The sequence below is a fragment of the Ochotona curzoniae genome, unplaced genomic scaffold (genome assembly GCF_017591425.1).
Source record: "Ochotona curzoniae isolate NIBS_2020 unplaced genomic scaffold, NIBS_Ocur_1.0 contig_3819, whole genome shotgun sequence".
In the NCBI taxonomy this organism is placed as follows: domain Eukaryota; kingdom Metazoa; phylum Chordata; class Mammalia; order Lagomorpha; family Ochotonidae; genus Ochotona; species Ochotona curzoniae.
In genome coordinates, this window is record NW_024466004.1 from 41,026,004 (window position 1) to 41,043,081 (window position 17,078).

At 41.0% G+C, this 17,078-nt stretch overlaps 1 protein-coding gene across 5 annotated transcripts in view; it reads left to right on the plus strand.

Moving 5' to 3' along the window:
* The window catches only part of CASP8AP2 (caspase 8 associated protein 2), a 29,311-nt gene that overhangs the window by 538 nt on the left and 11,695 nt on the right, over positions 1 to 17,078 (plus strand). The window contains exons 2-8 of one of the 5 annotated variants that reach the window (XM_040983778.1): positions 4,201 to 4,289; positions 4,892 to 4,960; positions 5,585 to 5,685; positions 6,217 to 6,291; positions 8,300 to 8,415; positions 14,497 to 14,611; positions 14,954 to 17,027. In XM_040983778.1, the coding sequence (XP_040839712.1) occupies positions 4,235 to 4,289; positions 4,892 to 4,960; positions 5,585 to 5,685; positions 6,217 to 6,291; positions 8,300 to 8,415; positions 14,497 to 14,611; positions 14,954 to 17,027 (2,605 nt within the window). In that variant the 5' untranslated portion in view covers positions 4,201 to 4,234. Of the gene's footprint in view, positions 1 to 4,115; positions 4,290 to 4,891; positions 4,961 to 5,584; positions 5,686 to 6,216; positions 6,292 to 8,299; positions 8,416 to 14,496; positions 17,028 to 17,078 lie in introns of those variants that run through there. The other 4 variants (XM_040983776.1, XM_040983774.1, XM_040983775.1 and 1 more) reach the window with 4 other exon arrangements.

Genomic DNA, 17,078 nt, shown 5'->3' on the forward strand with positions numbered 1-17,078 from the left:
AGCGGCCCGTGTGCTTCCAGGGAGCAGCGTGGCTGTGACTTCGCGACGCTTCCACTCCACGGCTGTCCTGTTTTCTCGGCTCCAGCACGCAGCCGTGACGCCTCCCAGGGTCCTCACATCTGCCCCAGCGCCCCTTGATTAGAGGGAGACTGGAGCCTTCTAGGCAAGACTTCCCTTATCTCTCGGTCCCGTCCCCACCCTGTATGCTCTCCTGGCCTTTCCTGCCATATCGCAATAAGAGATGTCCTGTTGTATACACGTTTCAATGGATATTCTTGATCTTGTGGTTTTATAAACAGATATAGGACCTCATCGCAACCCTGTTGCGTACCTTGGGCAGTTTTCTTGACAGATTTTCCTTTTCTATAAAATGGGGTCGGGGAGAATGAGATAGGCTTCATAGCACTTTGGGGCGGATTTAGAGTAAATCATATGCCATGAGTAGCAGATGGTAGCTTTTATTATTATTTGTCCCTCCAGTCATTTTCTGGGGTCTTGCTCAAAAAGCAAAAAAAAAAAAAAATTATGTTGATGTAGAGAACATTGATATCCATATGTAGGTTTTTTCATCAGGTTATTTTTTTCATAATACTTAAACATTTGTTTAAAGAGAGCTTTGGTGGGCCTGTGGCATAGTGGCTGTCATATCTTGGGATCTCTGTAACCTGTATTGGAATGCCTGGTTTGCACTCTCTTCTATTCCACTTCCCTGTCCAACTTCCTGCCGATGTTCACCCTGGGCACACGGGAAACCTTAATTGAGTTCCGGGCTCCTGGCATTGGCCTGGCCCAACCCTAGCTGTTGTTAGCATTTAGGAGTGAAAGAGCTGACAGAAGGTTTCTTTCCATCTGTCTGCCTTTCTAATCAAGTGAAAATAAATAATTCAAAATTTTACTTAAAAACTTTAAACAATACTTACATACTTTTATATTTATGGGTTTGATGCAGTATTTTAACATATGTGTAGTGTAAGTACCAGTTCTGAGATGCTTTTATAAAAATTGCATATAGTTTTTTAAAAGATTTATTTATTTATTGGAAAGTCAGATATAGAGAGAGGAGGAGAGACAGAGAGGAAGATCTTCCGTCCGATGCTTCACTCCCCAAGTGAGCACAACGTGCTGATCCAAAGCCAGGAGCCAGGAACTCCACCCAGGTCTCCCACGCGGGTGCAGGGTCCCAAAGCATTGGGCCGTCCTCAACTGCTTTCCCAGGCCACAAGCAGGGAGCTGGATGGGAAGTGGAGCTGCCAGGTATTAGAACTGGCATCCATATGGGATCCTGGCACATTCAAGACAAACACTTTAGCCACTAGGCCACTGCGCTGGGCCCAAAAATTGCATATTTTTTAAAAGGCTTATTAATTTTTATTGAAAAGGTAGATCAGATTATGGAGAGAAGAGGAGACAAAAATCTTGCATCTTCTAGTTCACCCCCAAGTGGCTTCAGTGGCAGAGCAGAGCTGATTTGAAGCCAGGAGCTTCTTCCGGGGTCTCCCCACACAGATGCAGGGTGCCAAGGCTTTGCTGCTTTCTCAGGTCACAAGCAGGGAGTTGGATGGGAAGTGGAGCAGGCTGGATACAAATGTTCATATGGGATCCCAGTGCTTGCAAGGTGAGGACTTAGCAGCTGAGCCATTATTACATCAAGCCGCAAAAATGATTTAATTTTACTTTAGTTTATTTTTTATATGCTACAGTCTTAAGGTTTTTTTTTAAGATTTATTTATTTTTATTGCAAAGTCAAATATGTATACAGAGAGGTGAAGAGACAGAGGAAGATCTTCCTTCTAAATAGTTACTCCCCAAGTGACCGCAACGGCGGTGCTGTGCCGATCCAAAGCCAGGAGTCTCCTCCAGGTCTCCCACTTGGGTGCAGGGTCCCAAGGCTTTGAGCCGTCCTCAACTGCTTTCCCAGCTCACAAGCAGGGAGCTGGGAAGCGAAGTGGAGCTGCCAAGATTAGAACCAATGCCTATATGGCATCCTGGGTGCAGTTAAGGTGAGGACTTTAGCCACTAGGCCACTGTGCTGGGCTCCCCAGAGTTGTGTTTTTAACAGAATGGGAATTTCATTAATTCAGCAAAGATTCTTTTATTACTAACCAGCCTTCGAGTCTTTGTACTGAGAGCTGGAGGTATGGTGGTAAACAAAACAGAGACTCTCCTTGCCCTTATAGAGCCTACAGTCAATTCAGTGGTTGAAATAGGTGTTTGTCTAGGAATTCCACAAAATTTAATATGAATTGGGGAGAAGTAATTAGGGAAAAGGAAACTGATACGAAAGAGGACTTAGCCATTTGTAGGGCTAGGCATTTGATATAGAAGTTGAGGCAACACTTGGTATTCCTACATCCCATAAAGGATTGATTGGGTTGCATCTTGGCTCTGCTTCATGCAAATGCACCTACTGGGAGGCAGGAGGTGACGTCTAAGCAATTGGGTCCCTGCTACCCACATGGAATATCTGGAGAAGGGACCCTGTTTTCATTCAGCCTGGCCCATTCTTGGCTATGTGGTCATTTGGAAACTGACCCAGCAGATGGGAGATCTCTGTGTACGCCTATAACTGTGACTTTCAAGTAAATAAAAAGATCAAGCAGGGCTAACATTGTACAGGGGTTAGGCCACTACTTGCAATGGTGTCATCTCATATTGGAGTGCTGAGTCAAGTTCTGGCTGCTCTGTTTCCAATCCAGCTTCCTCCTAGTGTGCCTGGGAAAGCAGTGCCAAGATAGCCCAACTGCTGGGACCCCTGCCACCCACACAGGGGCCTGGCTGGAGCTCTGGGCTAATAGCTTCTGCCTGGACCAGCTCTGACTGATATGTCAAGTTGGGTAGTAAACCAGCAGATGGAAGACCAATGTTCTCTCTTTTCCTTTCTCTTCCTCCATCTTTGTTTCTACCCCTTATTGTCATTCCGTCTTTAAAAAAAGATACTAGGACTGGCGACTGGCGTGATGGCCTAGTGGCTGAAGTCCTTGTCTTGAACGTGCCAGGATCCCATATGTGTGCTGGTTCTTTTTTTTTTTTTTACTTTAGACTTTTAAATTTTCTTTATTTTTGTTATTTATTTATTTATTTTTGTATAATTTTATTTAGTTGATTAGGGTACAAAGGGTCAAGATCTACAGAAAAGTGCGTAAGACCATTGTTTCCACAATAATAGCATCATTTCCCCCCATATCTGGAGTCGGGAGAAACAAACGGAGAAGCTCCATCCAGCCTGCTACGCATCCCAGGTTCCCTATGTGAGGCACGCTCAGAAGGTCCTGCTCAAGCAGTTTTGAAAGTTCAACAGTTCTGAATTGCTGCCAGTCTCACCGTTCTAATCGCAATGAAACCTATTCAAAATCTACTGGCTGACATAATCTTCATGGTTGGGGTTCTGAGATCAGCAGTTCAGTTGGAGGGATCTCCAAAGAAACTTCATCTGAGGTGATCCCAGACCTGATTCTTGTGTGTGCACAGCAGTTCAGGGTCCTGCACAGTCCTTCGCCCCAATAGGCTTATGCACATGCTGGTGGTTGTAATTGCTGGGTCAGTTCTGTTTCCAGCCCTGTCTTCCATGTGAACTGATGGGTGCTGTAGTCCAGGCAGATCCTTCCCACTTCATACTCTGCCCTCGTGCAAACCAGTGGGAGTTGCAGCTTAGTTGGGGCGACTCCCCGTAACCCCCACCAGGCCTGCTCCTACCTTGGTTCCCATTCATGCCAGCATGTACCACAGACTTGTTCAGTCTGACTCATGCACCCACATGGGAGACCTGGAAGAAACTCCTGGAACCCGCTTTGGACCGGCCTAGCTCTTTCTGCTGTAGTCATTTGGGGAGCTAACAAGAAGATAGAAGATCTGTATCTCTCCATCTCTAATTCTGACTTCTTAAGTTAAAAAAAATTATTATTTGGTGGTAATAGTGTTGATTCTCATTTTATTGCTAAAGTTAATCTTTATTTTATTATCTGTCTTATAACAGTAGCATCATTTCCTTAACCATTTTAACTTTTAAATTTTGTTGTATAATTTTGACTTTTCTGAGAATACTAGACTTTGCTTGTGATATCATAATTTTTCTTTTAAGAATAGTACAGAGTGAATACATTAATGTGTCCAAATTTGAAAAGTTGCTTTTTAACTCTAGGTTTATTCTCTGAATAGTGAGGTTGATTTTAATAGTGGGACATTTTATATTTAACACCTTAGATGGCGACTTTCAAAATCAAAAGGAAATAGAATCATGGCAGCAGATGATGACAATGGTGATGGGACCAGTTTATTTGATGTCTTTTCTGGTAAGTGCTACTTTCAGATGCCTTTCTAAATTTACTTCAAGTCACAAAATCACAGCAAGCACTTGAGTCATTTTCTGATGCTTTCCTAGAGAGGGTGACAAGAAGTTGGATTGGAAGTGGAGCAGCTGAGACTCCCAGCAGTGCCCTTATCAGATGCTGGTGTTGCAGGCAGTGATGTAACACACAGCCCTGAAAGTGTGTATTTTTTTTTTAAGATTCCATCTGCTGGGTCACTTTCCGGCAGTTGGGCTGTTCAGAAGCTGGGGTCCAGGTCTCCCACCTGGGTGGAGGAATCCAAGGATTTGAACTTTCCTCTGCTGCTTTTTCAGGCTTTTAGCAGGGAGCCAGAACAGAAGTGGAACAGCTGGGACCCATATGGGATGCTGGCACTGTAGTCAGGATTGGTTGTGCTGGTCCTCAAAAGTCAATTTTTTGTAACTCTGAAATTGAGGTGATAAAGTCGTAAGTCTTTGAACCAGCAAAAACATATATAGAAAACTTGTCTTTTTTTTTTTCTGCAGATGAAACTTAAGTACTTCCTAGTAAGAGTGGGAAAACCTCATGGCATAAAGTCAGTTTTAATGAGTCTGCTTTTTCTGCAGCTTCTCCTCTTAAAAATAATGATGAAGGGTCACTGGACATATATGCTGGGCTGGACAGTGCTGCTTCTGGTATGTAAAGTTGATAAATAGTTTCATTTTTGTTTGGTCAGTGTGTTTTTATTTTGTTGATACTAAATTCTGATAACACTTTTAACTTTCATCTTAAATATTTTAAAATATTTAAATATAAAAAATATTTTTTCTGCACATTTTTGAAATGATTAGACTTAGGTGATTATTAGCTTTCTTGCTTGTTCAGTAAAGCATATTTGTACACAATTTGCTTCTTATCTAGTTCTCAGATATAATAGATCTAGTGCAAAATAAGTATTAGTACCATTGAAATAGAACCAGGTCTGGCATATGTACATACATTGTATTTGTTCTGTTACAGATTATATGAAATTACAACATTTTTAAGTGTAATTACTACAAATACTAGTAAGAATTAGTAAGGAGTTTAAGGACGTACCTAAATTGATACCTTTTTCCTAATTAGATCCCTCGAAGTTTTGAACAAATAGGATCATCACAGTTTGTTGATACAACCATTTTAGGTAAACTGGTGTAAATGGCTGTCATGTGCAATTTCAGTGTAGATTTGAATGAAATGGAGGAGAGGAAGGAATATGAGGTCGACGCAACTTCAGAATCCTAATATACTTCAACCTGAGGGTTTTCTGTTCATTTCAGACAGTGCTTCCAAATCCTGTGCACCATCTAGAAATTGCTTGGATTTATATGAAGAGATCCTGACTGAAGAAGGAACTGCAAAGGAGGCAACATATAATGATGTAATGGATTGCCACAATTATTAAGGACAGTTCAGTAGTTTCATAGCTCCTAAGGAGTGGGCAGTAGCTAACTACTGAATAAACACTCCTGAGAAACTAAAACACAGAGTAAATAATAAGTCAGTTTCTGCCTTTAAGCTTGCTCTATAAATGATTTTTTTTTCTGTATTTGTCTAAACTTAGCTGATTTTTTTTTAACATAATTAAAGTGTTTGTGTAAAACTGCAACAGGCAGTCAGTGGGATGTAAATTGTATCTTTTTAAAATTTGTAGTTTTATGTATGTTTCACAAAATGTCCTGAGACTTAAATGAGACAAATTTCTTCCTACCATGCTTAGATTATAATGTGTTGAGGCTGAGTGTAAACCTAAACAAAAATGGTATTGCTAGGCCCAACTTTGAAAACCAGTAACCTTACTGAAAACCTCTTAGTGGAATGATACTCAACTTTTCTTAGTGAACTGATTTGAGAAATTTTAAACTATGTTGAAATGTGAAATGTCATTGAAGTAATACTTTGTGCTTTGTAGTTGCAGATAGAATATGGAAAATGTCAGCAGCAAATGAAAGAGCTAATGAAAAAATTTAAGGAAATACAGACACAGGTAGGGTTTGTGTTTTTGCTTTGTTAACTTTTTTTTGTTAACATTTTTAAAGCAAATATTAAAAAAAATTACTATGAGTAGAGATGTAAATGTTAAGTATTGGCAGTTTACCAGGAAGTCTTAATATTAAGTACATTTTCAAATGTGGCAAAACATGGCATTATTCCATGAGTTAATATTGATATGGGAAAATTTCTTGATTTGTTATATGGCAATGACATAAAAGATGTGTTAAACCAGTTAATTATTTAATAGTAGAATATGTGCTGTGATTTTGATGGATGGTTTGAAAGAATGGTTTATGAGGAACAAATGTAGAATGGTGATGTTTTGTAATTTTTCCAGAGTGTCCTGGAGAAATTTAGATTATCAGGGTTGATGTGGCAGAACTGGCAAAGCAGCCTGTAGTGATGCCCGTGTTGAAGTGCCTTGGTTTGGGTCCCACCTTGCTTCCTTCTTTCTTTCCTTTTTTTTTTTTTCTTTAAGATTTGTTTATTTTTATTGGAAAGTCAGTTATAAAGAGAGGAGGAGGAAAGTCAGATATACAGAAAGGAAGATCTTTTGTCCACTGATTCACTCCCCAAGTGACTGCAACGGCTGGAGCTGCGCTAATCCGAAGCCACAAGCTTGGAGTCTCTTCTGGGTCTCCCATGTGTGTGCAGGGTCCTAAGGCGATCGGCTGTCCTTGACTGCTTTCCCAGGCCACAAGCAGGAAGCTGGACAGGATGCAGGGCTGTCAGGGTTAGAACCGGCGCCCATATGGATGCTAGCACTTGCAAGGCCATGTCTTGAGCCACTAGGTTATCACACCTGGCCCTCCTGCCTTGTTTCTAATTCACCATCCTGTTAGCATGTGCCGGAGGAGGCAGGGGATAATGACTCAGGTATGCAGGTCCCTGACACCCATGTGAGGAAGATGAATTCCTGGCTCCTGGCTTTCGCCTGGCCCAGTCCCAGCTGCCGCCGGCGTTCGGTAATAGAGCCAGCACAAGAAGATATTTAGCTTTCTCTGCCCTTCAAATAAATTTCAAAATGAGGACTATTATGTTCTCTGATATGAGCAAAGATAAGATTGTTTCCTTTTATTTCCCTTTCTGAAAAAACTCAGCTCTCTGAGAATTAATTACTGCAGATTTAATCTAAGTTGTTAAATATAAAATTGTTACTGTTTATAGATGTCCAAGATAATGACTGAAGCAGAATATAGTTTCTTGCTTTTTATTTTGTCTATTGTAATTACTTTTACCTGATTTTACTTTAGGTGTGCTTTTCCTAGTGCCAATTATTGCTGAGACTCAACTTTCCCTATTTTATAATGGGATTATTGTGTTTTTTTCTTTTTAAATATTTACTTATTTTTATTGGAAAGGCAGAATTACAGAGTGGAGATGCAGAAAGATCTTCCTTCTGCTGGTTCACTCTAAGTGTTCAATCACTGGAGCTGAGCTGATTTGAAGAAAGGACCCAGGAGCTTCTTCTGGGTCTCCCACATGGGGACAGAGTCCCTAGACTTTGGGCCATCTTTTGCTGCTTTCCCAGGCCACAACCTGGATGGGTAATGGAGCAGCCAGGACACAAGTCAGCACCTATATGGGATCCCGGCATGTTCAAGGTGAGGACTTTAGCCACTGAGTCATCACGCCGGGTCCAATAATTATACTTCTTATAGTACCCTGATCCCCTTTTTTTCAGATATATTTGAAAGGCAGATTTAGGGAGATTTTCTATCTACAGGTTTACTTTCCAAATGCACATTAATTAGGAGCTGAATAAGAAGGGAAGGGGCCAGGACTCAAATTGGCACTCAGATGGCTTACCTGTGTCACAGGTGGCGGCATCTTAACCAGCTGCATTAGGGCACCAACCCTTTAGCGCTCCTTTTAGAATGACATAAGACACGTCTGTGATGCCTGTCATGTAGTTAGCATTCACTGATTGTTAGCTAATGTAAGTTGCAGTGTTAATCCTGAAGAAATGTATTTTATTAATACATTTTATGATATTTCAGAACTTGAGTTTAAAAAATGAAAACCAGTCTCTTAAGAAGAATATTTCAGCACTTATCAAAACTGCCAGGGTGGAAATAAACCGCAAGGATGAAGAAATAAGTAATCTTCACCAAAGGTATAACTGAGGGTTGTAGATCTGTCAGAGTAATCTGTATTGGTACCTGAGCTATTTCGCAGCTCTTGGTAGAAAGATGAGAGACATGTGTTTTATTAAATGCTTAGGTTTTAACGTTAGTAGTGGCTAATATCATATTTATATATTATGATAGTGATATGTGATTATTAACAGAACATTGCTACATGTCTTTCTGAATATATTCAGGTCTAAGACAATAGGATCTTGCTGTAGTATCCTTTGTCACTGAGATGATGGTGTATGTGTATTATAAGTTCTTCTAGGTCCCCAACAAATTTTCACAATATCAAGATGGCATCTGTGCTCACATCTTGTTACTAAATACCCCTTAAACTCTCTCTGTGGTGCAGTCCTTTCCCTGCTAAGCGGATGTTGTGTATAAGTTTTGCCTTTTTATTTGGGGGTATTATTCTACTTCAGAGACGTTCCTAATTTTCCTTTCCTCCATGGGCAGATCACTGAAGGATTTTCTAAACTTACTGTTGTTTCCGTTTCTTTTCTTCTTACTCAAATCCAGTTTCAGTTCTGCCTGCATTGATCTACCAAGGCAGTGGGCATTCTGGGCAGCAGCGACTGCCACTTCGTCCATCAAATAGTTTGTCTCCTAGTGCAGTGCAATTTGTCCTCTTACACACTGCTTGACACAATTCACTTTTCCTTCTTAATGATTTTTGGTTTTCTTCTAAACTTGAGATTTATTCTCCTACACTTACAAGTTAAAGTTCTTCAGAGCTTAAACCTATGTCCTTCAATTTCTAATCAATGTTTTTTTTTTTTTTTTTTTTTTTTTTTTTTTAAAGATTTATTTTTATTATTTTTTCATTGGAAAGGCGGATATACAGAGAGGAGAGACAGAGAGGAAGATCTTCCGTCCGATGATTCACTCCCCAAGTGAGCGCAACCGGCCAATACTATGCCGATCCAAAGACAGGAGCCTCTTCCGGGTCTCCCACACGGGTGCAGGTTCCCAAAGCTTTGGGCCGTCCTCGACTGCTTTCCCAGGCCACAGGCAGGGAGCTGGAAGGGAAGCGGGGCTGCCGGGATTAGAACCAGCGCCCATATGGGATCCCGGGCGTGCAAGGCGAGGACCTTTAACCACTTGCGCCACCGCGCTGGGCCCCCAATGTTTTTTTCTTAAGTTAAGCCAGTTGTATTTATATGTAGCGAATCAGTTCGTTCCCCTCCCCTCTTTTTTTTTTTTTTTAAGACTTGATTTTACTTTAAAGTCAGATTCATGGAGAGAATGAGAGACCAAGAGAAAGATCTTCCACTGGTTCACTGCCCAAGTGGCTGCAACAGCCAGAGCTGAGCTGATTTGAAGCCAGGAGCTTCTAGGTCTCCCACATGCAAGTGCAGGGTTCCAAGGCTTTGGGCTAGCCTCTGCTGCTCTCTCAGGCCACGTACAGGGAGCTTGGTAGGAAGTGAAGCATCCCATCTGTTGCCAGGCGAGGACTTTAGCCACTAGGCTACTGTGCTGGGCCCAGCCAGTTCATTTCTCTATATTGAGGGCTTCAAAAGTTTTTACAGCTACCTTATTCAAAAATAAATTTATTGTCACAAATCTTCTGTTTCTCCCTAGGTAGATAGATTGTTCCATCTTTTAGTCAGTTTGTGCAAACTGAAGACTTGGGAGGTGACCACTTAATTTATCACCCCAACCAGGATACTTTCTTTTTTTTTTCTTCCAAGATGCTTTTTTAGTGAGGGCTGTGCTAGTCATAATAACCTAGATTTATTGGTAAGTCACCCTATCTAGGAGTTGTCATGGATGCCTGACTCTTAGATCATCTCTCATATCCAATTTGTTGTCATGTCCTGTTGTGTTTGATCTCTTGTGATGTCCTGATTTATTATTGTCACTGTTATCACTGCTTGTCCACTCTCCTCGGAATTAGAATGGTCCTTGCGTTGATATTGATAGCCCTGATCTACTTTTGTTCTCTCTAGCCTTTGGTTTCTTTTTTTTTTTTTTTTTTTTAATTATTTTTATTGGAAAGGTAGATATAAGAGAGAAGGAGAAACAGAGAGAAAGGTCTTCCATCTGCTGGTTCACTCCCCAAGCAGCCCCAATAGCCAGAGCTGAGGAGATCTGAAACCAGGAGCCAGGAGCTTCTTCCAGGTCTCCCACACGGGTGCAGGGTCCCAAGGCTTTGGGCCGTCCTCTACTGCTTTCCCAGGCCACAAGCAGGGAGCTGGATGAGAAGTGGAGCATCTGGGAATGAACTGACACTCATGTGGTATTCTGGGTGTGCAAGGCGAGGACTTAACCACTAGCCTATCATGCTGGGTCCCGGTTTGTCTCTTGTCATAGCCAGAGAACATGTTCTAAAGCAAAAAAATCCAGACATCTCACTATCATCAGTTACTGTCTTCCTTTGCCATCAGCCAGTAAAGACTTGTTTTGTTTGTTTATCTATTTGAGAAGCTGGCTTATTCCTCAAATGCCCACAATGTCTGGGGCTGGACCAGGCTGAAGTTGGGAGACGAAAACTCAATCCATATCTCCCAGGTGGGTGTCAGGGACCTAAGTGCTTGCGTTGCCACTTGTTGCCTTCCAGTGTGATATGTGGCAGTGGGCTGGAATTACAGGTAGGGCTGGGTTTGCAATATGGGCACTCTGCTGGGATGTCAGTGTCCTAACCTCTTACTTGAGGATAAGCCTACTTCATATGCTCCTTTTTAAAAATTAAAACACATCCATGAGTTCATTATTTTTTAAAAATCAGATCTTGGCCTCTAAGGCCGAGATTATTTTTCAAGCCCACCTTCAGTACTTTCTTAAACATCATAACTTTGTCCTAACCCTGGCCTTCTTTCTTCAGTGTACCATGAGCTCTGTCTCAGGACTATTTCCAATCTTTTGTTGCTCCTCTTCATCTGCTAAATCACTACCTGCTCATTCTACAGTCTTGACTTAAAATTTGATTTTCATTGGAACATTTTCCTGTTTTCTTAGGCAAGGTCAAATTTGTCTTTTATAGCTTATATACGTGGCAGTATTTCAAATCAAATGAAATGTTTGATTAGTGTCTTTTCTATTGAACTGTGTCCTTCATGGAGTATAGATTGTCTACATGTCATCTTCATTTTTCTCAACATCTAACATAGTGCTTGACACATGATAGATTGCAAGTAAAGGAAGGTTAATGAATATAATCTTATGGCATATATAATTTGGCATTGGTTTTCAGTATTTGAGTCTCCTCAGAGAGGAGCATGATTGTATGACAGATAAAATAAACTGAATGAATAAATGATGGGAATTGCATATTAGATTGATATGGTAATACATTATCAAAAATTAACTTGTCAAATATATTACTTTTGTACGTTGTAACAAGTATTGCATTGCTATTATTCATTATTTGGTTGAAATTTTGTTGAATAGGAATTTTGAAATATATTTTTAAAGTTTTATTGATTCAAAAGGCAGAGTTACAGGGCCCATGATGATGGCTCCATAGCCAAATCCTCACCTTGCAAGTGCCAGGATCCCATGTGAGTGCCAGTTTGTGTCCCAGGTGGTTCGCTTCCCACTGAACTTTCTGCTTGTGGCCTTGGGAAAGCAGTCGAGGACGGCTGCACCGGTGTGGGAGACCTGGAGGGAGTTCCTGAATCCTGATTTCAGATTGGCTGAATTCCAGCTGTTGCGGCTGCTTGGGGAGTGAACCAGTGAATGTAAGACGTTTCTCCGTATCTCTGTAAATCTGATCTGCATTTCCAATTAAAAAAAAAAATCTTAGAGAAAGAGAGAAATGAAGAAAGAGTTACACAGAGGGAGGGAAAGACAATGCTCTTCCATCTGCTGCTTCACTCTAATTACTTCAGTGGCCAGGACTGGGCTAGGCCAGGGCAAAGTCAGGAGCCTGGGACTTTGGATCTCATATCAGTGGCAGGGGCTCACGCACTTGGACCATTCGTTGCTGCTTTCCCAGGCACATAAGCACGGAGGTGGATCAGAGTAGAGTAGCCAGTACTTGAACCTCGCTCAGGTTACATCCTTGTGTTATATGGCTCCTGATCTTTCTTTTAAAGATTTATTTTACTCATTTTAAAGGTAGAATTACAGAAATAAAGGGCGAGACAGGAAACAGAGTGTTCCAAACTACTGGTTCACTCCCCAGATGCCTCAACAGCCAGGGCTAGACCAGGTCAATGCCAGGAGTCTTCTGTTTCTCCCATGTGGATGCTGGCACCAAAGCATATTGGCAGTATTCAGCTGCTTTCTCCAGCACATTAGCAAGGTGTCGGGTAGGAAGTGGAGCAGCTTGACTCAAACCAACACCCTTATGGGATGCCATCTCTCCAAGAGGCAGCCACTAACCAGAATGCTGAATGGCTGCCTCTTTTTAATACCACTATTCTACTACCCTGCTTCTGGTTTTAAATTGTGGATTTTAATAGATTAGAAATATGAGTATGTGAAAATTCAAGGAGATTATGTTAGGTCAGGAAAATGAACTTTTGCATAAAGTCAATGTGAACCATATATATTTTACTGCTGTAAGACCAATTTGGGGCAGGCATTTGGTGGAGTAGTTGTCTCTACCTGGAACACACAAATCATATGTCACTAGGTTCCAAACTTGGCTCCCCATTTTTGCAGTTTCTCATAATGTGTGCCCCCCAGGAGGCAGCAGATGGTGTTGCAGTTGCTTAGGGTTCCTGCCACACATGTGGGAGATAGAATCAGTTTTGGGCTTCTGGCTAGCCTAACAGTGGTAGGCATCCAAGGAGTGAACCAGCAGGTGCAAGATCACTGTGCCTCTCTACCTTTAATAATTAAACAAAACAAAACAAAAAACCCCACAAGTACCAGCTTTTCTAAACACAGAAGTAAAACCTTAAGACTTAATGCTTTTTTCTTTTTTTTTAGCAAAGTGGGGGAATCCATGCCATTCTAGATACAGAGAATTCTAAACTTCAATTTTGTTTAGTGTATACTATCTTAAGGTGTCTATTGATATTTTGGCTTACTGTGGGATTCATGTGAAACAGAAAGTTAGGATAGAGAATTACCTAATTACTTTGGTCATGTTTGTTTCCACCAGGATTTCACTTTGGTCTCATTTGGGGTTGAGTCAATGGGAAAGAAAACAATGTCATTTGTTTTACAAGATGAGAGTTTGTGTTTAGTTTGGCAATGTGCACCTTTAATAAAGAAAAAACAGGCAAAGCAAATGGAGTTCCTTGTTTTGAAAACTGGCTTGTTTAGTGGAAATGGTACATTCTTTCTTTTTTTTTTTTTGTAAGATTTATTTATTGCTGGAAAGGCAGATTTCTAGAGAGAAGGAGATACAGAAAGAAAGATCTTCTGTCTGGTTCGTTCCCCAAGTGGCTGCAATGGCTGGAGCTGAGCTGATCTGAAGCCATGAGCCAGTAATCAGGAGCTTCCTCTGGGTCTCCCACATAGGTGCAGGGTCCCAAGGCTTTGGACTGTCCTCTACTGCTTTCCCAGGCTATATACAGTGAGCTGGAAGGAAGTGGAGCAGCTGGAGCATGAACTGGCACCCATGTGGGATCCTGGCACATGCAAGGCGAGGATTTAGCCACTGAACCATTGTGCTCTGGATCCAAAGCTTGTAAATTCTTTAGCACTTATTTTTCCAGAATGTAGGCAACCAAGATTTTAAAATTTATTCACCATTCAAAAGGCATAGCTACAGAGGAGCAAAGGAGAGAGTGAGAGAAAGGATCTTCATCCCCTGTTCATTTCCCTCCCAGTTGACTGCAATTGCTAGAGCTGGGCTGGTTTGAAGCTAGGAGCCAGAAACTCTGTCTGAGTCTCCCACTTGGGTTGCAGGGGCACAAGCCTTGCAGCCATCCTCTATGGCTTGCCTTGGTACTTTGGCAGAGAGCAGGATTGGAAGTTGAATAAGTTGGGACACAAATCGGTGCCCATATGCGATTCAGCACCTCAGGTGGCAGCTTTATTCTTTGTGCCACAATGCCAGGCCTAGCACTCAGATTTTAGAAGTATGTCACATTTGAGTAGAATTGGGAATATTATTAAATACCAATTAACTTAGCTCTGCTTCTTAACTTTCTGTTCCTCAATAGATTGTCTGAATTCCCACATTTTCGAAATAATCATAAACCTGCCAGGACTTCATCAGATGCAGTTAAAGCAAAAGATTTTAAATCGAGATCTCCTCATTTGGACGATTGCTCAAAGGCTGATCACAGAGCTCGAAGTGAGGATTATAAAAATGGACATAAAACTTCATCAGATGGAGTTAAAGCAAAAGATCCAAAATCGAGATCTCCTCATTTAGACGATTGCTCAAAGCCTGATCACAGAGCTCGAAGTGAGGATTATAAAGATGTTCATAGAACTTTGTCAGATGGAGTTAAAGCAAAAGATCCAAAATCGAGATCTCCCCATTTGGACGATTGCTCAAAGGCTGATCACAGAGCTCGAAGTGAGGATTATAAAGATGGACATAGAACTTCATCAGATGGAGTTAAAGCAAAAGATCCAAAATCGAGATCTCCCCATTTGGACGATTGCTCAAAGGCTGATCACAGAGCTCGAAGTGAGGATTATAAAGATGGACATAATAGCACTTCACTGCCATACCCGGAAAAAGAAGGAAAATCACATTCTGAAAAAAAGAATATTTCCTATTTGCCTACATCTCTTGACAGACACTGCACCAATGGCATTTGGTCACGCCCACATCATCATTGTGGTGAAGGTAGCTCAAATGAGGATAATAGAAGAGTTAGAAAAGATAGTAGGCATAGCCAGTATTACAGAGGAACTGATCGGATACGAAAAGACTTAAGTATTAGTTATGATGGTGAACCAAGGCACCCAGAGGCTATTCAGAGGCTACAAGGACGTCCTGAGAAACATGGGAAAGGTGAACCAAAGGCTGAAAGCAGAAATTCAAAATTTAAAAGTAATACAGATTTGGATTATAAAAGTGAACGTAGCAGCTATTCTTGGGAGAACGAGTCTTTGCGAGAAAGGTCACATAATCGAATAGAATTTCAAAGTGACAAAAAACTGGAAAGACAAAGTGAGAGATCACCAAATATCAACCAAAAGGAACTTAATTCACAAGACAAAGAAGAACGAAAAGGTGATCAGAAACCTAAATCGGTAGCCAAGGATCAGGATCCCTGGAGAAGATCTGAGCGAGCATCACTTCCCCTCAAGAGCAAAATGAACTCTCACAGTTTAGACAGATATCGTGGAGAAGAGAGAAGGGGCAGGGAAGAGTGCAAGAGAGACAGGGTTGTAAGCAATCATAGTTTTCAAGATGGAAGATCTTCATCTTCTCTTCCAAGCAGAACTCACAAACACATTGACTCTAAGGAAGTAGGTGTTGCACACCAATGGGAAGATACACCATTAAAAACAGTAAGACATAGAACTGAAGATAAGAGGAAAAGAGAACGAGAAAGCAAAGAAGAAAATAGGCATATGCGAAATGAAAAAAAAATGCCTGTAGAATATTTGCCGAAAACTAACAAAGAAACTCAGAAAATGACTACTGATTTGAAGAGACAGAATGAGCCAAAAAATGATAAATGTGAAGTCTCTAATAATAAAATTTCTGAAGGACTAGACAATACAATTGCACTAAAAGTTGAGAGTGGTTCAAGTGACACAAAAAACAAAGACTTAAAGTTAAGTTTTATGGAAAAATTAAACTTAACCCTGTCTCCTGCTAAAAAGCAGCCTGCATCTCAGGATAATCAACATAAAACATTGGATCCTCCCAAGTCGAATAATGTGTGTGGTTTGGAATCCTCAGTGCCTGCTAAAACAGAACTGTGTCTTAATTCTGTCAGTGAACACATCACAGAGGAAACCAAACCAAAATTGTTGGAACCAAGGGAAATTCTTCCAGCAGCATCTATGCCCAAGATAGACATTCCAGAAAGCAAGATGAAAGAAGATAATAGTTTATTAGTTAAATCTGTCAAGAGTATGGTGCATTTGGAATTGCCTGTTGGTACGGAGTCTTCCTCAACAGCTGTGGAAATGGAAAATACAGGTTCCTTGTTTCCATCATCGAAAGAAATGGAACAAACTGTTAATGGTCCCCCGACAGCAGCCTCTGTGGTAGTGGACATATTACAAACAGATGCTTCTCAGAGCTATGGCCTGGAATTGGATGTCAACAAACAGGAGGATTTAAATTCTTGTGTTTCTGAAGGTATGGAAATGAAGTTGATTGTTTCAGCAAAAGTGACTGAAACCAGTGAAAGCATTTTGCAGCCTCCAGTTGAAGAAGCTCGCATTCTGCCAGTAAACTTTTCAAAAGATGGAAACCCTAAATCTGAACCTTCTCTTGTGGATGATACACCACTGAATGAAAGTAAATCTTGTCATTTGGAGCCTTGCTTACCTAAAGAGTCTCTAAAGCAGACTGACTTCATGGAGCCAAGAGGGGAAATTAGTGAAACAAGTTCCATATATCAGGATGATGAGAGCTCAGTTTTAAGCATTGACTTTAATCATATGAGACCGATTCCAGCAGCCATCAGTCCTCTGAATAGTCCAATGAGACCTATAGCAAAAGTTCTTAGAATGGAAAGTCCCCCTCGAGTTCCACTGTGTAATATCACTCATAAAGGTAATTATCTGCTCTAAGTCCTTTTCTTGTAAAAATGAAAAATACATAAGC